Below are 21646 nucleotides of genomic sequence, written 5' to 3'. Positions count from 1 at the left end.
ATCTTTTTAGGAGATGCTTGCTGGACAAGAGCAAGTGAGGTACTAATACTACTCTATAAAGCCTTAGTAAGGCCACACCTAGAGTACTGCATCCAGTTTTGGTCACCACACTATAAAAAAGATACTGAGAGTCAAGACTCTAGAACTGTGATTGTGAACCTGTGGCACACGTGCCACAGGTGGCATGCGGAGCCATTTGTTAGGGCATGCGAGGTATTGCCCTGTCAGCTGGCCAGTGCGCATTGGATTGCTGACCAGCTGACTTCGGCCTTCTTTTGAGGCAATTTTTCACACAAAAAATACGGCCCTATGGGCAAACCGGAAGTTCGGGAACAGATTTCCAGTTTGTTCGTAGGACCGGTTTTTGCCCTCCTGGAAGCCCCCTGAAGGCTCTGGAGTGCAAAAACCGACCCTACGAGCAAACCTGAAGTCACCATTCCCAAACTTCCGGGTTCCCCGTAGGTTCAGTTTTCGCCCTCCGGAAGCTTCAGGGAAGCTCCTGAGTCCTCCACAGGGCATCCATGGGGGCATGGAGGCTGTTTTCTTCTCCCCAGGCTCCTAGAAAGTCTCTGGAGCCTGGGGAGGGTGAAAAAAACATGCCAAAAACAGGGGGTGTCACTGGTCACGCACACATGCGCATGCTGGGGGATCACACGCATAGCATTATGAGTGTGGCATGCCCGCTCACAACCCTCCTGCACTCCCCCCGCTTTCGGCACGGGAACCAAAAAAGGTTTGCCATGACTACTCTAGAAGAGTGGTTCCCAAAGGGGGGCAATTTGATTTTTAATGGGGGTAATTTGAACTTTGTTTAAAACAAGTTAATGGCCTTTTAGGCTTCCTCTGCATGAGTAGAGTTCACTTTTTGAGTAATGTAAGAATTATATGTCGGGGGTGTGTCAGAATTTTAGAGATGCTTAGGTGGGGCATGGCCAAAAAATGGTTGGGAACCACTGCTCTAGAAAGAGTGCAGAGAAGAGCAACCAAGATGATTAGGGGACTGAAGGCTAAAACATACAGGACATGGCTAATCTAGTGAAGAGAAGGAGGAGGAGCGTTGCGCAGGCACCGTATGCACCATGCCCGTGTGCGGAAGCGCCAAAGAGTTCAAATACAGGTAAGGAGGATGGGCAGGTGGGCCCTCCAGAGCACCGTACCGGAACGGTACCCAGTGCTCCCAGCAGGCACCAGTACGCCCGTACTGTGGCATACCACCTGCAACCCACCACTGCTGGAAATAATGAGAATTTTTCTGACAGTGAGAACAATCAACCCATGGAACATATTGCCTTCAGAAGTGGTGGGAGCTTCATCACTGGAAGCTTTCAAGAAGAGACTGGACTGCCATTTATCAAAAATGGCATATGGTCTGCTTCATGAGTGAAATTCAGCAGGTTCTGGAGAATCAGTAGTGGAAATTGTGAATAGTTCAGAGAACCGGCCAATACCAACTCCAGCTGGCCCCAGAATGGGGTGGGAATGGAGATTTTGCAATATTCTTCCCCTGCCACGCCCAACAAACCACGCCCACAGAACTGGTAGTAAAAAAAATTGAATCTCACCACTGGTCTGCTTCGGGGGAGGGGCGCGTTGGACTAGATGATCTACAAGGTCCCTTCCAACTCTGTTAATCTGTACCTCTATCTACCTATTTAACAGAAGTCAGACAGGTTTATCCCATGTAGTTATTCAAAGATTAGTAAAGCTCACCTGCCAAAACAAACATTTTCTGCTGCAGCAAAGCGTCTCGCCTCGCTTTGCTGGCCTTCTGCTTTCTTCCCGAATCACGCCCCTTCCAGTCCCCGGTTCTCTTTTGGGCCAACCCCACCCCACCGACAAACACCTGTTGTGAAAACATCCGGTCCACGAAGGCAGGAGCCCTTCCCATCGCCCAGCGCTCCGGCCCCAGGAAGTTCACCTGGGCTTCAAAAACCGGTTTCTTCGGCTCCCAGCGTCGCTTGGGGCGTTGGTGCAGCTGAAGAGCCCGGAGAAGCGGGAGGCGAAGTAGAGACTATGGGATCGTCTCACTTTCCCCCAAACACCACTTTGGGAGGGAGGGCGAGCAGGCGTGAGTTTCTTTCCCAAGGCTGGTATTTTGCAAACGAGGAGGTAAGGAGAAGAGAGGCTGGCGCCGAGGGCTCTCTAAGGGGCTAGTTTAGAGCAGCGTTTCTCAACCTCAGCAATCTGAAGAGGGGTGGACTTCAACTCCCAGAATTCCCCAGGCAGCATACTGGGGAACCTGCTGGCTGAAGAATTCTGGGAGTTGAAGTCCGTCTTAAAGTAGCGGAGGCTGAGAAAGCTTACTTGGAGATCTACTCTGAAGTAAGATCTATTAAAGCCCCCCGGGGTTTCTTAAGTAAGGTGAGCACAGCAGCGGCAGAGGACAGTGTTCAACCCAAATGGGCTTTTCTTGGAACAGGTATATAGTGTCACCCTGGTTCCAGAAAGTCAAGACAAGCTGTAAAGCTGCTGGACATTGCACGGATGCAGATACCAAGAATCCCCTCCCTTGAAGGCTTCTCCGTTTCTGAGTATAAATAATGATCCTACTCATTGCTGCACTGCAAGAATCTTAGACTGGGGATTAAAATGGGCTAACTTTACACTGCCCTGTGTATCTCATCAGGCCCAGTTCACATTTCTCCTCCTGTGATTTAGACCCATTGCTATGTGCTCAAATAAACACAGTATAATCAGATCCTATTCTTCGCTCCACCTCCCTATCCCATATTTTGAACATGCCTGGGTTCTTATTTCGAATTTGAATCCAGGCACCATTATAATTAAAGGAGAAAGGAGTTTGCTCCTGTTGTTAAGCATGCCTATTGGGGATTAAGCATCACCCTTTGTATAAAAAGACAACATGCATTACATCAATAACAAATTAAAAATGATACATAAAATGACAATTTACTAACATGCTTTTTAATCCAAATTGGCTGAAATCTTAAAGGTAAACAGGGAGGAGTTCTTTTGGGAGCTCCTGAATTGGAGAAGGTCCATTTTTTAATTTGGGTAAATTAGCGTAGGGAAAAAAATCTATCTGTTGTTTATTGTTTTAACATTCCAGTTTAAGCATGTTTTAAAAATTATTTTTTAGCATGAGCTTTGGTGTTAATGAACAATTGTCATTTTAATGAGGGATAAGACACATCTTTAATGTTTGCCTACTATAACTGGATTTAAATTTGCCAGATGTCTTCCATAGCAAAAATAAAGTATTCCATAGAGTTGGAAAAGACCTTTTTGGGAACTAAGTGTAACCTGCTGTTTATTGTTTTAACAATCCAGCGTAAACATGGTTTTAAAAATTACTTTTTAATGCTCCATTATAATTATTGTCTTCAAGTAGGGAATGGAGGGAGGTGGGTTTGTTGTTACTGCATCTGTTGAGATGAGATTCAGTCATTTCTGATGGTCTAGATCCACTTGTCTTTTGTGCTGCTAAGAGAATGGTTCATATTAATTGTCTGATTCATATTCCTGTTTTGCATCATGGAAATAAGAGCCAATTTTTCTCTTTTGAAAATTCAGGATTATTTCAGAAGAGGTTTAGCAGTTCTTTAAAACCATTTATAGAAGTTTAGTCTACAATAATGCAACTTTGAATGTTCACTGCTCAGTCTTCTGGAGACTTAAGGCACCAGCTCCCAGCCTTTTGGGCACCAGGGATCAGTTCCACAGAGAAAGATTTTGCCATGGACTAGAGCGGGTATAGTTTTGCGTGCTGCCTGCATCTCGCAGATGTGGTTTTACTTATTTGCATGGCCCAGTTGCTGACATGCCAGTCCATGGATCGGGGGTTGGAGACCTTTGCCTTACGACATATTTTTTTTTAAATCTGTACTGCAGATTAACCATTTTTAGCTGTTTACCTCTTTCCCTTTTATTCTAGTTCCAGTCTATAAGATTTTTCAATAGCTGCAGCTGATTTTCAGTCAGATTTGCTATTTGATTATTATCCAAATAAAGTATGTAAAATGTTAGGAAACACTCTTGGACACTTTTTCCCTACTGGCATGTGCCTTCTGACACTTTTTCCAGAAAGTAAACCCAGTTCTTCAAATTGTTATTTGGAATAATACTCCGTACCCAAATCCTGTCTTCTTTAGGGACAGATAGAATAACAGAGTTAAAAGGTACCTTGGAGGTCTTCTAGTCCAACCCCCTGCCTAGGCAGGAAACCCTACACCACTTCCGAGAAATGGTTATCCAAAATCTTCTTTAAAACTTCCAGTGTTGGAACATTCACAATTTATGGAGGCAAGTTGTTCCACTGATTAATTGATTAATTGTTCTAATTTGATTCAGGAAATTTCTCCTCAGTTCTAAGTTTCTTCTCTCCTTGATTAGTGTCCACCCATTGCTTCTTGTCCTGCCCTCAGGTGTTTTGGAGAATAGCTTGACTCCCTCTTCTTTATGGCAACCCCTGAGATGAAGCTTTATGATAAGACAGGCAGACACACACACCATATATGTAGTGAAAAAACACTAAAATTTTATGTCACTTGTGAGTCTTCCAAAGTCAATTTATAGAATACCGTAATGTGATCTAAGAAATATTTAAAAATCAAATGATTTTATAAAAAAAATAGAAGTACAGGTAGTCCTCACCTTATGAACACAATTGAGTCCAAAACTTAAGTTGTTAAGCGAGAAATGTGTTGAGTGTGCCCCATTTTACAAATTTTGTTTAAGTGAATCACTGCAGTTCCTAAGTTAGTAACACAATTATTGAGTGAATCTCATTTCCCCACTGACTTTGCTTTCAGCAGGTCGCAAAAGGAGACCAAACCACTCCAAGACACTGCAACTATTATAAATATGATTCAGTTGTCAAACATCAGAATGTAAATCACATGACTATGATGCTGCTGCAATGGTCATAAGTGTGGAAAAATGGTCATAAGTCACTTTTTCCCAGTGCCGTTGTAACTTTGAACGGTCATTAAATGAATTGTTGTAAGTCAAGGACTACCTGTATAGGAATAGATGTCGGAAATTTTATCTGACTGACTGATTATATGTATATTTTTCAGACTTTGCTCTTTGGCATCTTATTGGCAATCACAGGAAACATTTTTATCAGCATCTCCTTGAATCTGCAGGTATGAAAAACTTCATTGTATTGCAAGCTGTGGAACTATGTGTAGACTGGAAGGGAGGCCATAGATGAAATTGGAATTTAGTCACACTTAAATAGGCATTTTAAAATAATAGATAAAATTGGTGTGATACCTTAAATGTAACTGATTTCACTAAGATTGACTGGTATAAGTCTAGTATTAGTTGATGTTGCTCTAAGATAAAGTAGTTGAGCTACATTATAGTTGCAGTGTAGTTACTTGTATGTATTCATATATTATTTATAAATTTGTAAAACATGGCCCATACTTCTTTCTGATTTATATAAATGTGCATAAGTGCAATACAAAACAGATGTGGGCAATACATGGGCTAAAACATCTTAATGTAGAACTATAACCATAATAATAAGAAATGCTTATAAAAATCATTTGTAATAAAATTAAACCCATGTATTGGAACGGTATGCTATACATGTCTTTTGGAATTCATGTATGTGTTTTATAGCATTACACCCTGTATTAACATCAGCTTTTGGAGTTGGAAGTTATACATTCATAAATGTAATGAAATAAATAAATCATAGGAACAAGCAAATGTTAAAGCAAATCTCAATGTTATGTTAAAGCAAATCTCAATTATTTGTATTCTCAGAATCTATTTGTATTCTGAGAATCTATGAAAGGCAGTCAATTCTTATAAAAGGTCTCAATTGTATTTTTCGTTCCTTCCATGACTGAATCATTTGGTCAATTTATCTTGCCAATTGATCCATTTAACAATTGATAGATGCTTCTGTATTATGTTTATGCCACCAGTCTTACGAAGCTTGAAAGACATATTATATCACCTTCAAGACACAACTCTTAGGAAGGAAATGACTTACAAAAAAGTTGAAAACTTAGAAGTGGGGAAGGTTGTTGAGAAGGTGGTGGCCTCCCAGCTTCAGCGGACCTTGGAGGAAACTAGTTACCTGGACCCATTTCAGTCCGGCTTCAGGCCTGGTTACAGCACAGAAACCGCTTTGGTCGCATTGACCGATGACCTCTGGAGAGCCAGGGATGGAGGCCATGCCTTCATCCTGGTTCTCCTTGACCTCTCGGCGGCTTTCGATACCATCGACCATGGTATCCTTCTGCGACGACTGCGGGAGGTGGGGGTGGGAGGCACTGTTTTGCAGTGGTTCTCCTCCTACCTCTCGGACAGGTCGCAGTCGGTGTTAGTTGGAGGGCAGAGATCGACCCCTAGGCCCCTAACATATGGGGTGCCACAGGGTTCGGTCTTATCCCCCCTACTATTCAACATCTACATGAAACCGCTGGGCGAGATCATTCGGAGGCACGGGATAAGATACCATCAATATGCGGACGATACCCAGTTGTATCTGTCCGCCCCGTGCCAACTCAATGAAGCGGTGGACGTGATGAGCCGGGGCCTTGAAGCCGTTAGGGACTGGATGAGGGCTAACAAACTGGTACTCAACCCGGATAAGACCGAGTGGCTGTTGTGCTTCCCTCCCAATAATTTGGCAAGTGTTCCATCACTCAGGCTGGGGGGGTCAAACACTATACCCCTCAGACAGGGTTCGCAACTTGGGAGTCCTCCTGGACCCACAGCTGACCTTTGATCACCACCTGTCGGCTGTGACCAGGGGGGCATTTGCCCAGTTGCGGCCCTACCTGAACCGGGAGGCGCTCACAACGGTCACTCGTGCCCTTGTGACCTCAAGGCTGGAATACTGCAACGTGCTCTACATGGGGCTGCCCTTGAAGAGCATCCGGCGACTTCAGCTAGTCCAGAATGCGGCCGCGCGAGCGATTGTGGGTGCACCTCGGTTCACCCACATAACACCTATCCTCCGCGAGCTGCGCTGGCTACCTGTTGATCTCCGGGTGCGCTTCAAGGTGCTACTTACCACCTATAAAGCCCTTCATGGTAGTGGATCTGGGTACTTGAGAGACCGCCTCCTGCCAATCACCTCCTCGCGACCAATTAGATCACACAGATTAGGCCTCCTCCGAGTCCCATCTACCAGTCAGTGTCGACTGGCGACTACGCGGAGGAGAGCCTTCTCTGCAGTAGCTCCGACCCTTTGGAACGATCTCCCCGTGGAGATCCGTACCCTCACCACCCTCCAGACCTTCCGCACAGCCCTTAAGATCTGGCTATCCCGTCAGGCCTGGGGTTAGATTGTAATCCGTCCCCACCCGAATGATGAATGTTGTGTTTATTTTTAATTATGTATTGTTTTATGTCTCACTGTTTGTATCCCCCTCCCCATGAATTGTAAGCCGCCCTGAGTCCCCTCAGGGAAAAGGGCGGCCTATAAATAAACTTTCCTATTCCTATTCCTATTCCTAAGTGGCTTTGGGAGAGAAAGAGAAAAGGCAAGCAGTTCTGTTCTTGCTAACGGAAATTTCTACTGAGTCAAGATCATTTCTCAATTGCTATTCATGGGCATACACTACAGTGGTGGGTTGCAGGCGTATGCCCCGGTATGTGCATATAGGTGCCTGTTGGAAGCAACAACCACCAGAACGCCCGCCTGCCCTCGTTCCTTACCTGCATTTGGAGAAAACGGGCCATCTGTGCACGTGCGTGCAGTGTATGGCACCTGCCCAATTCTCCGCCGAGCAGCTAGAGCGTTGCAGGCGATGGGTGAGCATGCCCGTGGTGCATGCCCCCATTGCAGCGTACTGGTTGCAAGAGGAGCCGAAACCCACCACTGTTACACAACCAATATTCCTTTTAATTTTTTGATAAATCCTTTTATTTATATTCTCCAGCCATTCCATGTTACCCTTCTTCAAGCAACAAACACACAACTGAAGCTTCCTTTCTGATTTCTTAAAACAAAATGCTTATCTTAGCATTGATGTGAGGCCAGTGGTGAAAGTCAAAAATTTTTACTACTGGTTCTGTGGGCATGGCTTGTTGGGTGTGGCAGGGGAAGGAAACTGCAAAATCTCCCTTCCCACCCCACTCGGGCCAGCCAGAGGTGGTATTTGCTGGTTCTCCAAACTACTCAAAGTTTCCGCTACCAGTTCTCCAGAACCTTTGAGAACCTGCTGGATTCCACCCCTGTGTGAGACCTCCTTAAATATTCAAAGTTTCTGAAATATTTATGCTTAAAAGTCCAAAATATTCCAGCATTGCAAACGTTTGACACAGAATACTAACTCTTGATTCCTGATGTTTTTTTTTTTCTATAAATTCTTATTTAGGGATCAAAGATTTATATAATAGCTATAATGCCGTATTACAGTGATGGCTAACATTTTTGTCGTTGTATGCAAAAAGCGAACATGCATACCCTACCCACAATGCAATGTGTGCATTACACCCCCGTGCCCCCCGCACCCTGTGCATTCACACGTGACCCCCTTGCCCGGTTTGGGCCTAGCAGGCCTCCCTGCAGCCTCCTGGGACCAAAAACTGGCCTGTGTGTGTGTGTGTGTGCGTGCACCACACCCTCTATGCTCCCCCTGTCCATGCGTGCATGCCCCCCGCACATGTGTGCACATCTCCCGCATGCACTCCACCACCACCCCATGCATGTACAACAAGAGATCTGAAAATCAGTTGGCTGAAGGGGAGCATGTGCATGTGTGGTGGAGCTGAGCTGGGGCGACAGCTTGCATGCCCACAGAAAGGGCTCTGTGTGCCACCTGTGGCACGCATGCCATAGGTTTGCCATTACAGCTGTATTATCTCATTAAGGTGGAAAAAATATTTGTAGTACCATATTAATGCTCACTTACCATTAATCTATTCATCCATATCTTTCATTCTCATATCTTACTTTCAGAAATATTCTCATCTTCGGTTGACCCAACAAGTCATTCAGAAACCTTGTTACAGAAGCAAACTCTGGTGGTGTGGAATTATATTTATGGGAATTGGAGAAATTGGGAACTTCGCAGCCTATGGATTTGCTCCAGTTATGGTTGTGGCTCCTTTAGGAAGTGTGGCTGTCATTGGTGAGACTTCTTCTCCTTCATTTTATGTGTGGACCTAAATGATACTGTGGGGCTCTTGCTGCTTTCTGAGCTTCATTGTTTTCTTGAAGACATTTCATTACCCAGCTAGGTAACCCCATCAGTTCTAGAAGGGAATGGGATTTTCTAGCACTTATAACATTACATACTTGTGTAATGAAATGTTTACAAGAAAACATCCAAGCTCAGACAGTACCAGAGTACCCATAGTTCAACCCTGTACTATACTGTAAATATTCTCTTCCAAACAGTACTATTTTAAGGTTCTTGAGAAAGCATGTAGCTATGTCATAAAACTGTCCTGCTCAGACATTGTGGTCTCTTCCTCTGAATGCTAGTTGGTCTCATTTTGTCTAGCACTGAAAATTGAGTTTGCTATTAATGTTCTCTCACACATGACAGTTCTCAGGACTTTTCAGGCAAATGACAGCCCTAGAAAAAATAATTCCATGCAGATGTTTTACTGTTGTCAACTTGTTCCCGCCAAGCTGAATACTGTCTTTGTTCTGAAATAGTAAAAGCAGAAGCAGTGCATGGTTGGTACATGTGACTGGTTCCATGCAAGCTAAAACAGCTTAGGATGCTACTGAAAATAAGGGCTGATGCTAATTAAACTCCAAGTCTTAAATTTCAAAATACATTATTACAGCCAAAGTGCCTTTATTTAAAATGAAATAAAACATTGGATGACATCAAGATGGTCATCAAAATGAGTTTTAACTATGGGAGATCTTCCATTAGCTGGTGCAATAATTATCTTGCAATAATTTAGGTTATATTGTTTACGTTTATTGTTTACTGATTAATCAAACGTCCATATCAAATCATAACATGTCATCAAAATAGTGTTAAAATTAATATATAAACTGAATATCTGAATTTATAAACATATTCAGTAAAATAATCCAATGAGATCATCTCCTTGGGAGTTGACCCCAATCTGATCTAGTTAAGAAGTTCTCAGTTGGATGGTTTTAGCTATAAACTTGCCAGGTTTTTTTTAAGTTTTTTTATTGTTTCAATTGACAAAAACACAAAAAAGAAACATCCTTCATTACATCTTGTAGAAAGCATGTCGATTGGTTACAAATACATTTCATGCGTTTCTTCCACAATCATTACTTATACTTCATTCATATTGAATTGTAAATCAAAAATATTTATGTATTTTACTATCAATGTACTACAATTCTCATTTAACTACTATTAGTTAAACATGCTTTTATCTGAAATCATTTGTATTTAAAGACACAACCACCTACTGGAATTAATTCGCAATTTCAATAAACCTCCAATTACATTACACCTTTATAACATATTCTGGAAAAAAAATCAATTAATAAGATATCTAAGCATTTCCCCCTCCCCCTTTCCCCCAACTCCCTATTTAAAGCTTGTATCCAATTTGTTTTTACCAATACAACACATGTATATATCATTAAACATTATCCATTAACATTTCCTTGTTATTGTTGTAGTTAGCTAAAAATTATTTAATATTTATATCACAGCTCCTCTCATCAGACCCAAAAGAAATTACACCTTTATAACAAGATCTAAACAAAAATGTATTAATAAAATTTATAGGTCTTTTCCCCAAGTCCCAATTTACAATTTATATCCAAGTTACTTTTACTAGTTAAGGTTATCATTTCCTTATTGTTATCGCAGTTAATTATATGTTAACGAATAAACATTTAATAACAATCTAAAACAATCTACAAAATACTAAAATTCCTACTTATTAATCACCAAAAATTAACTAACTTTTATCATCAACTTTCATTATCAACCTGTATCTTTCCAGTGGCAAAACAGTCTTATCTCTCTTGCCAGTTGTTGTGTCAATTCTCTTTTTAACTCCTTCATAAAGTTTTTATAAACTTCTCTCTGCACTTTATTGCTTGAAAGATCTCTCAGATAATCTCGTTGCCCTTGAATTGTTATTGAAAGTAAATTGTCTTTGGTTGTCAGACTTATTTCTGAAAAGGTTTCTCTTCTTAACTCCATCATTATCACCCTTTTTTTTCTCCTGTATCTTGAAATCTGGGATAAAGCTTCAAATTGTCAAATTCACTTTTCCATCTTCCCTTCTTTCCACTTTCACCCATGTTTGCTCCATTAATAAGTTCATCTATTGTCTTGTCTTTATCTTCTATATTTTCATTCTCTTCTTTAATTTTTGGGGCTCCAGGTTGGAGAAGAAGTTGGATAGACTATTGTTTCTCACAGCAAAAGGTGATGGGGTTCATCATCTTTTGCTGTGAGAAACAATAGTCTATTCAACTTCTTCTCAAATCTCCCAAATCCTTCCCATATATTTTGAATTCCAGCCAGGATATTTCAAAATTTTAAGGTTTCCTCATCTGCATATTAATCCATTTTTCAAAAAAAAGGAATCTGATAGCCACTGCCTTCCACCGCCTTCCAGAGGTGCCTTCTACCTCTTTTGTATGTGTGTGTGTATGTGTGTGTGTGTGTATAGTTGATTTAAGCACAAGTTCTTTTGTACTCTTCAAAGAAGAAGGGTTCTATCTTTTTCTTTCCTTTTTCTTCCCTTGCCAAAATATTTTCCAAAAGCACCTGCGAAAACAATTCGTGCCCTTGGCTCTTTATCAGATTTTGTAAGAAAGTTGCAAACCCTTCAGATACAAAGTTAGTGAGATCAAAGAAGAAAGAACAAATGATACATTGTTTAAAAAAAAAAACCCTCCAGACTCTGATTTCCGAGTGGCAGATTCCACTTTTTCATACTTGTCTCAACCTTATGGAAAACAAAGGTCTTTAATTGTCTTTAATGGAATTTAATAACAAATGGTGGGAAGAATTGTTAAAATAAAAAAGAAGGTTTTAGTTCAAGCCAAAAAATAAGGTGACAAAGAATAGAGGAAAAAAAATCAATCCATTCACTTTAAGAGGAGAAGCAGGAAACATTACGATCACTTCAATCCACAAAATATCGTTACAAAGAAAAAAACAAAAACTTTCCAAGGCAGTCCAATAAAAGTTAAATTTGCCACGTTATTCTTTTACTTAAAGGACTAATTTATCTTTTTTTTTAAAGTTTCTTTGGACAATCTTTCTCAGAATAGAAAAAAAAACCTCACCAGAGGTTTCACTCACTTTCACCTCCTTCCGGAGCCGTCTCCGACTTCGTCAGGCTAGGGCTGCCTGTTTGCCGCCAGCTTGAAGTGCTTCCCTTGGGTCAATCAAGGACTTTGCGATGACCCTGAGACCAGCAAGGCTTTGCCTCCCTGTTCACCATCTCTACGGGATGGTTTAGATCAAATTGGACCATCCAGTGACAAAAGTGTCAATGGTGGTCTCGGACTGTCGAGACAGCACGTTGTATTGTCGCGATGTTGGATCCTTCCTCTTTCTGACTATCCAGATGTTTGTTCCTTGAAGGAGGTAAAATGATCTATTGATGGGTTGTCCGGTCAATTTGGGTTATGGATTTAGAGTTTTGTGAAAAGTAAAATCATTTAAAGTTCTTCCAGATGAAGAAGGGATTATGTGTAAGAATGGTGAATAGATGCTACAATAAATGACACATTATCCCTTAGTTCCATAGGGACAAATACATTTTCTTATATGGGATCTTAGAATACATATGTTCTTTGTAATAATGCCAAAGGCAAACTATTATGCCTAGCTCAGAAAATTCATCTTTGACTCTTGGGAAATGTGAGGAGAAATAGCTGATTACTTTGTTGTTGTAAATTCTTTACTTTTATTCTATATTATTCAGTCACAGCAGATTTGTATGTTTCATACAGTTATACTCTAAAGATCACAGAAGCCTTGCTGATAACTCACATCATTAATTTTTGTCCTATAACCTCAGTTAAACATGAGGAGACATTTTTAAAGACATCTTTAGAGAAGATTTGGGCCTAGTTATTAAGTTATATCAGAACTGTGCCACTGTATATTGCTGAGGCATTTTCACTCTCCAAAAGCACAATACAAATTCTTCCACATAGATTGGTTGTTTTTGAGGGAAAAGCTCATCGTAGCTTCTTTCTCACTAATAATAGAGGTGGTATTCTACCGGTTCGGACCGGGTCGCCAGACCAGAACCGGTAATGGAAATCATGGGAGGTTCCGCCCACCCGCACTCGGCTATATAGCATCCCATTTAGGCCCTTTTTTCGCCAAAAGTGCATGTGGGGAAGGATCTGTGCATGCACGGAGATTTGCAAAATGTGAAAAAAATGTGTGCGCTCATTTGCGAAGTGGTAGGAAAGGTAAGTGTATACCACCCCTGACTAATACATAATTTTCAATATGAAGGCTATATTGTTCATTCCCCAACTCCTGCAGACTAAGGGGATCTATTTGAGAATGCAAGACTGCAATTGTGATGTGAGTGGAATTTGGAGGGAATTGTGATTTATATTCTGGAGTCTTTTCCCTCCACATTCACTCCTTTCGATCATTCTGCTGTAGTTTAACGTTGCTTGGATACCAGTACTTTTTGCTTGTGAAAGCTGTCAGCCTAAATGTTTCACATGAAGTGATGATCTTAGTAGATATATATTTTAAGTGCATCTCCAAAAGGATCACATTTTTAAAATCTGCATATGGAACCCGGTAGCTCTTTACAGCTAATATATTTAAATTACTTAAAGGTGGGGGAATTATATTTCCCAGGGAAAGAGAATTCCTACTAAAAACACACATTTTTGCAGGTGGCTATTTTTCTTTTTAGTCCCCTGAGAGCAAGTCAGTTTTCTATTTTTATGGTTCATTGGCAAAATAAAATATGCTGTATATTTTTTTTTTCCAAAAAGGAACAGCTGAAGTAAGAAGATTGCCTGAATTTAAAGCCTTTTTGCTAGAAATCATGAAAAAAAATCTCCCAAAGACTGCCAAAGAGTTAATATAATGCCTGATGAGAGCTTGTAGCAGATTGAAACAAAAATTAGGTGGTAGAATCTTAGGAAGATGCAAGTGATAATATTTGAGAGTTTGGCTGCTGTACAGAACACAAATAAAATACAACAGTTCGGTATAACGGTGAGGTATTATTTTTCTCTCTGTGTGCTAACTACCTGCAGGGAGATCTTACATAATAAGCTTGTGTCCTCTACGCGTATTATAATTACATCAAGTATTTACCCAATGCTTATAAACACAAATGCTGTGAGTTGCCACCATCATCATCACATATCTAACAGTGTAATAACCAGACTGATGCTTGTCACTGATTACAGGACATTTAAAAGGGAGTTGAATTTCAGTAGCTGGAATAATTATAGACGAGGAAGGTAAGTCACAGAATTAGACAGGTCGTATTATTGCGACACTAGAATCTGTGGCCAGGTATGAGCCCGATAGTGATATGCAATCAATGAAAAGAAAGACGATGCGATGGTCCTGAACAGATTAATGTGTAAGAGAACGAATATGCTATGTAAATGTTGCCTTGGCAAGCACATCCGTTGACTTTCATCCAGCTCTCTCCGCATGACTCATTTTAAATTATAGATGTGAAGACGAGGCATGCTTCAAAATAGGAGCTTGATAAAGAGCGAGGTTTTTTCTTCTGAAGAAGCTATCTGAGTGGACATAATTAATTCTTTTCACTGGTTTCTTAGTTGATTATTGCTTTGTACAAGCAAAATCTCTGCACTGGTTATTCATTTTTACTCTCTTTAATTTAACCATGTCAGAATTACAAATAGACTGAAAGCCTGACTATGGATGATCTTCTACATCCTCGCTCAGCAACACAGTGTGCAGGGACACCTCCCCCAAAGCTAAATTGAAAAAAAAAATTAAAATGTTTATTAGAAATGGCTGATGTTTGCAATCTTCCTCACTGAAGCAACCAGAATAATATATGCCCAAAATTGGAAAAACAATGCAGTACTAAAGAAAGATGAGGTGATAAGAAAAATTTTAGAGTGTGCGGAGATGGACAAACTTGACGAAATAATTACGAGGAAAGGAGGAATCAGAATATTATTTAATATGGAATCAATTGTATAAATGGTTAGAGGATGGAAACAAGAAGTGGGGAAACATAAAATAGCGATGTTGTAGAAGTATTAAGATATAGTGATAAGAATATAGTTAAGATATGTTAAGATATAGTAGCTAAACGATAGCAAGTATATAATGTACATCAATGTACAATATATGTAAAGTGATATTCTGATACAAACAGTTAAGTATAAATAAGTATGGAAAAGTATACACAAATAAGTAAAGAACAAGGGGACCACAAGTGTAAGGTATGAATGTATGGGGGAGGCAGCAATTGTAAAGACATACCAGGGGTGGGTTCCTGCCAGTTCTAACCTCTTCTATAGAAGAGGTTCCACCAATCTACAGTGCCGTTTAGAACTGGTTCCAGCTCCTTCCCTCCCGCGCCCGTCCGCACATCATCAAGATGAAGAGCGAGTGGAGGAATTCTGGGAGTTGAAATCCACAAGTCTTAAAGCTGTCAGGTCTGAACACTCCTGGGGTTTTTTTTCCGTAAGGGTTAGAGGTGCGAAGGTCTTGTAACTTGAGAGCTTTAAGACTTGTGAGCTTCAAATGCCAGAGTTTCTGAGGCAACATTTTGGTTGCATTGTTAAGTGAGTTTCACCACATTTTACAAGTTGGCCATGCCTACCTAGTCCCCTGGCTGGCAAGCCACTCCCACCCGGCCACATGGCCAGCAAAGCCACTCCCACCCCATCATATGGCCAGCAAAGCCACTCCCACAAAGCAGACCACACCTACAGAAGAGGTTCTAAACCCACCACTGAGACATACCGATATGGAACTGCTGTATGATGGAAAACATTTTTTCCCCTTTGTTGTCTTAATCTATGTCTTGTTATGTTTATGTGTTTAAAATTAAATTAAAAATTAAAAAATAGGAAATGGCTGACGTTTTACAAGGTTGTCAGGATTTCGTCATTTTCCCATGGGATTTGAATGCCAAAATATGGTGAACTTGTAAGAAAAAAATCTAATTAGAACTTTTATGCATTCACAGCCACCCCATCATTAAAAGTTGCACAGTGGTTTCCACTCCCCAGACTTCAATCACAAGTGTTCAGTGAACTAATAGGGGAGTAGTTGGAACACTTCAGAGGCTGCGGTTAACTTTTTTTTCCTTTAATTTATGATTTGTACACCACCAGCTACAAAGGGGCTTTTAGCAATTTGCAGCCATAAAAATTCCTAAGTTAAATTACCTTTGTAGTCTCCCAAACAGGGAGACGTGTAACCCAGCACCTTTCTTTTTTAAGTACGTTGACAAACAAGTGTACAGAGATGTCTTCATTATGCTGCCATGACAAACATCTTGATTCCCATTGCGCTACTCCCAAACAATGGAGGAGTCCTATATCCTTAAGAAATTTTATAGATGTAGTCTTATTTCTTCAAACTTAAAAGTTCTGAACAGTAAGCAATTTACCATGGCTAAGACAGACCATAATGCCTGTTGCATTAGACAAATGCTGACAGGGTTTAGTTGATAGAGCCTTACAATTTTGACTTTTCCCCTAGGCCAGTGGTTCCCAAACTTGGCAACTTTAAGACTTGTGGACATCAACTCCCAGAATCCTCCAGCTCTGCTGGCTGGAGAATTCTGGGAGTTGAAGTCCACAAGTCTTAAAGTTGCCAAGTTTGGGAACCACTGCCCTAGGCAACCTATGTTGGGTTCTTATTTTAGGTGTCCCAAATTTTTCCATTAACCCACTTAACTTTGCCTATTGCACTGTCCAAATAACTTAACAAGACTGACTACATTTTTAATACATATATTAACCTACGTAATATTAATATTTCCTCCCCAGGTAGTGCAGTTATAGCTGTCTTATTCCTAAAAGAAAATTTTAGATCTCAAAGTATATTGGGTAAGTACCATAAATTATTGCCAAATAATTACTTGATGTATTGTTTATTCTGAAAACATTAACTTTGCAAACACAACATCTTTACTGTAATTAAGCACAATTTAAAAATTAATATAAATGGATGCTTCTGTTCCCTTTTTATACTATCTTAATCACTTACTAAAAGTATTTTAATAACGTTTTGCTGGTGAATCTTTGCAATAAGTTGAACTTTTCATACCATCTCAAACAGTTTTATATTAATATAAATTGATTAATGTATAATTGAGTAATAATTATTCCCTTCAAATATCTTTATTCTTTTAGATAAATTAACAGTCCAATGTTATGTTTGGCACTGAAATTACAGCAGTCATTTGCAAATATAACTTATTAAAGATAACTGAGGGTCTCAAACTTTATTACAATAATCCTTTTCGTAGCATCCTGTGTCATGGTATGGTACGCTGGCTTAACAGCCGCGGACAAGAAGGCATTACAGAGGATGATGAGCACAGCACAACAAATCATGAGGTGCCCCCTAGCCCCACTGGATGAAATCGCCCAGTCCCACTGTCTCAGCAGAGTAGGAAAATCCTCAGGGACGATTCACACCCTGAACAGCATTTCTTTATTCTCCTACCATTGGGCAGAAGATAAAGAAGCATAGCCAGTCAAACAAATAGGATGGAAAATAGCTTTTATCCATGGGCTGTTAGGCTTTTAAATGCAACATAACATCACAATCAGGCTAATGTGATGGACTTGCAGGGGCAGTGTAATGTGCAACAAGTATATATTGGTATAATATAATTGTGTGTGTGTGTGTATACACATGCAGACACCATATTTTTTGGAGTATAAGATACACCTTTTCCCTCCAAAAAAGAGGGTGAAACTCTGAGTGCATTTCATTCACTGAATACAGCATTTATGGCCTTCCGAAACCCTGCCCCCTTCACCAAAATTGCCGTGCATAGCCTTTAGGAAGCTTCCAGAGTGCTCCTGGGGGCTGGAGAGGGCGAAAAAGAGCAAAAATGGCCTGTTTTTTGCTCATTTATGCCTCCCCAGTCCCCAGGAGCATTCTACAAGCCTAAAGGCTATGCATGCCCTTTTTAAAACAAAAAAATGGGCCCGTTTTTGCGAAAAACGGGCCGTTTTGGGGAGGTCTGCAGAGTGCAAAAACCTTTTTAAAAATGCCTCTTCAAAATCTTGGTGCATCTTACACTCTGAAAAATACAGTGTCTGTGTTTGTGTGTATGTGTGTGTATGTGTGTATGTATATAGTGCATGTGTTTTTGTGTGTGTGTATGTGTGTGTGTGTGTGTGTGTTTGTGTATTTGAAAGGCAAAAGGGAAGCAGTATGCTCCCTCCCATATTTGGGCATGCCAAGTGCTTTGACAAAACACTTAATTATTCCCTTGGCTCAGCTGATAAGAGAGGAGAGCTTGTAGCTTAGAGGTTAATATAACTACCTAACATATAAAAACAGCCCAAGTTTGAATCCCAGATTCTTCTACTTTAGGGATTTACTGTAGGGATTACTTTTACTTATTGATTTATTGAGATGTATTCTGTGTTCTTGGGTGGGCTGCACCAAGGGAGGATCATTCAATTTCATTGTACACATGTTGTGCATTGGCAATAAAGGGTTTTTTGTTTGTTTGTCAATAAAGGATTGATTTGTTTATATATCTAAGTGGGACATTCAGATTGATTTTCTTTCTTAGAAACAAATTTCAGAAGCTAATTGTGCAAAAAAGTTATTCTGTTTTCATCTGATTATGGTCGCCATTATGAATGGAGAACTTTCGGTCAGCTATATATGAAACATATACAGTATATTATTTATTCATAAGTTTTATGTCTTTATTACTTTGCTGATAATTGAGCTGATTATTTTAAAAAGAATGGCTCATGTGGCTTGGGAAGTATGTCTATGTTTAAGATTTTTTTGCCCAATAAATAATACAGTGGCATGCCTATGAGAATTGAGCAAAACCAATAAATAGTGTATTTTACACCCGCTATGGATAGTTGATGCCTAAAGAGTATGAGTCATAACGGCTGCGTGTAAAATTCTCCAGATTCACTGTAAGAAAATAACTGATATTAGGATGCTTGCAAAGAAAGCATTGAAAGTACAATTGCTCTGCTTCTGCCTTTCAATGCCCCATTATGCTAGATAAAATCATCTCCTTTTGCGTTTTTCCCATTGGTATCTGAGTCTTTTCCCTTTTCAACAAAAGTTGTTAAGAAGAACATGACGAAAATGGCACAAGGGGTATTCGAATTGATAACGCTAATCCTGAAAAACAGTGTGAACATGTCCCTCAGAGCCTCTCCAAAAAGCTGGTGTCATGTAGTAACTTGTCAGAGAGAAGGCCAAACATACAGGGAGTAACATTTTCACTTATTTAATGTTTCATAATGTTAGGTTTATTTAAATTTAAATTTTGTCCAGTTCTATTACTTCCTTATTGCATTGAAGCTCCCTAGAAGCCTTTGCTTCATGTGCTCAAGGCGCCCTACTTTAGATACCTTCTACGCAGTGGCTCAGTGGCTAAGACACTGAGCTTCATGATCAGAAAGGTCGGCAGTTCAGCGGTTCGAATCTCTAGTGCTGCGTAACGGAGTGAGCTCCCGTTACTTGTCCCAGGTTCTGTCAACCTAGCAGTTCAAAAGCATGTAAAAAAAAGTTGAAAAATAGGAACTACTTTTGGTGGGAAGGTAACAGCGTTCCATGTGCTTTCGGAGTTTAGTCATGGCAGCCATATGACCATGGAGACGTCTTCGACAGCACTGGCTCTTTGGCTTTGAAACAGAGATGAGCACTGCCCCCTAGAGTCAGGAATGACTAGCACATATGTGCGAGGGGAACCTTTACCTTTACCCTACAGTATCTTATTGCTTCCTAATCTTGATTATGACCATGTTGGAAACATCTGCTTGACTAAGCTGGAAAGTAGGATCCCTGGAGAAACTTTCATTACATTCAACAAGGTTGGTCATAACTAAACGTTATTAGTCCTGGTAGTATTTCTGTTTATTACGCAGTTATAATTAAGTATTGCACCTATATAGAATAAAATGGCAATTAATGTGATAACACATTACAATTGATGATCACTTCATACAGTATTATAAAATTAGAAGCATCTAAACCATAAAGTCCATGACATACATTAACATCTGCACATTTAAAATAACAGGCAAGAATTTATATTTTCATTGATTTGAAGGGAGCTCATGAAGGATAAATATTTTTAGTGCCTTTGTAACATTTAAGCATCTGACTCCAAGGTCATCTTGGTTGGAGTAAATTCCAATGACCCAAAGGCAAATAAGAAGAGATAACTGTGATGCAGTTGATCCAGATGGTAGAACTATATGAGCCTGACTGGTAATTATGTCAAGAATATAGGTTGAAAGACCAATAATAGGTGAATTTTGGGGGGTTAGGTTTGAGAAGCCACAACCACCCACCACTTCTTCCTCTTTAAACGAAACAAATTGTGTGCTTTTTTCCTGCCCAAACCTACCATCTTCACATCTTCTGTGAAGTATTCCCCTTACGGACAAATCGTAAGAAATGACTTTGGACAAGCTGGTGCTCTCCAGATGTTTTGGGCTTACAAGCAGGGGTGAAATCCAACAGGTTCTGACAGGTTCTGGAGAATTGGTGGCAGAAATTTTGAGTAGTTTGGAGAACCAGCAAATGCCATCTCTGACTGGCCCCAGAGTGGGGTGGGAATGGAGATTTTGCAGTATCCTTCCCCTGCCATTTCCACCAGGCCACGCCCACCAAGCCACACCATGCCCACCAAGCCACGCCCACAGAACCGGTAGTAAAAAAAATTGCATTTCACCACTGGTTACAAGCCTCCTGGGCAATGCTGTGTTAGAGGAAGCTGGTTTTTGAGTTCCTATGCAAAAAAACAAGCAGATAATACAACCTATGGAATAGCCTCTGTAGATTTTTGCACTAACCTTGGAATATGTAGTTGATTCCAGAGAATTTACAGGGCTGTACAGAGAATTTATTTTTCAGCTGATCAGGTTCCCCTTAGGTGCTTCTCATAGTTTGAAGCCACCGTCTGTGCTGATTTATTTCTGTGAGTGTCTTTGCCACAGAGGTTTTTAACAATGTGGCTGCATTCCATTAACATTAGCAATATCATGAGAAAGAGAATGAGTATTCGGGCGATTTGCGTAAGCACATAAATACTTTATAGAATTCTGCCACGCCTCTGCATTTTTCTCCCCCTTTCAAATAATCCCATTAATATTTCTCTGCAGACTTTTGTACCCCCAGATATTCTCCATGGATTGATTTTGGAAGCAAAGGATTTTAAACTCAAAAGAATGTGTTTTTCTGGTTAAAGAAAACTTATTTAATGTTTACATATTGTTTACATATAAAATCCTGAAAAAAATAAACAACAAACCTTTTAGGTCCCTTCTATTTACAAAATTGTTACATAATAATGATTTCCTCATTTTTTTTAAAAAAAAACCCCAAGGTTACTTGAGGAGGGGGAGGGTTCTTCCAGTTATGTATGGTATAGAAATGATTATCTAAATGGATTTTCCCTTTGGCATAGATTTCATCATTTACCAGAAAATATAACGAGATAAATATAAAATAAAATATAAATAAATAAATATAAATATAAAAAGTTATTAATCGCACAAGCGATACTGGGTGTACCTAGGTACACC

General features: G+C 40.0%; 1 protein-coding gene across 1 annotated transcript in view; it reads left to right on the top strand.

Annotated features, from left to right (window-relative positions):
* The first annotated feature begins 2000 nt into the window (after positions 1-2000).
* The window catches only part of NIPAL2 (NIPA like domain containing 2), a 43445-nt gene continuing 23799 nt past the window's right edge, over positions 2001-21646 (top strand). Inside the window, exons 1-4 of the mRNA XM_032223200.1 lie at positions 2001-2109; positions 5040-5108; positions 8894-9065; positions 16886-16945. Of these exons, the coding sequence (XP_032079091.1) occupies positions 2014-2109; positions 5040-5108; positions 8894-9065; positions 16886-16945 (397 nt within the window). The 5' untranslated portion in view covers positions 2001-2013. The remainder of the gene's footprint in view (positions 2110-5039; positions 5109-8893; positions 9066-16885; positions 16946-21646) is intronic.

Source organism: Thamnophis elegans, chromosome 8, assembly GCF_009769535.1.
Source record: "Thamnophis elegans isolate rThaEle1 chromosome 8, rThaEle1.pri, whole genome shotgun sequence".
In the NCBI taxonomy this organism is placed as follows: Eukaryota; Metazoa; Chordata; class Lepidosauria; order Squamata; family Colubridae; genus Thamnophis; species Thamnophis elegans.
This window is presented reverse-complemented; position numbering and strand designations above follow the sequence as displayed.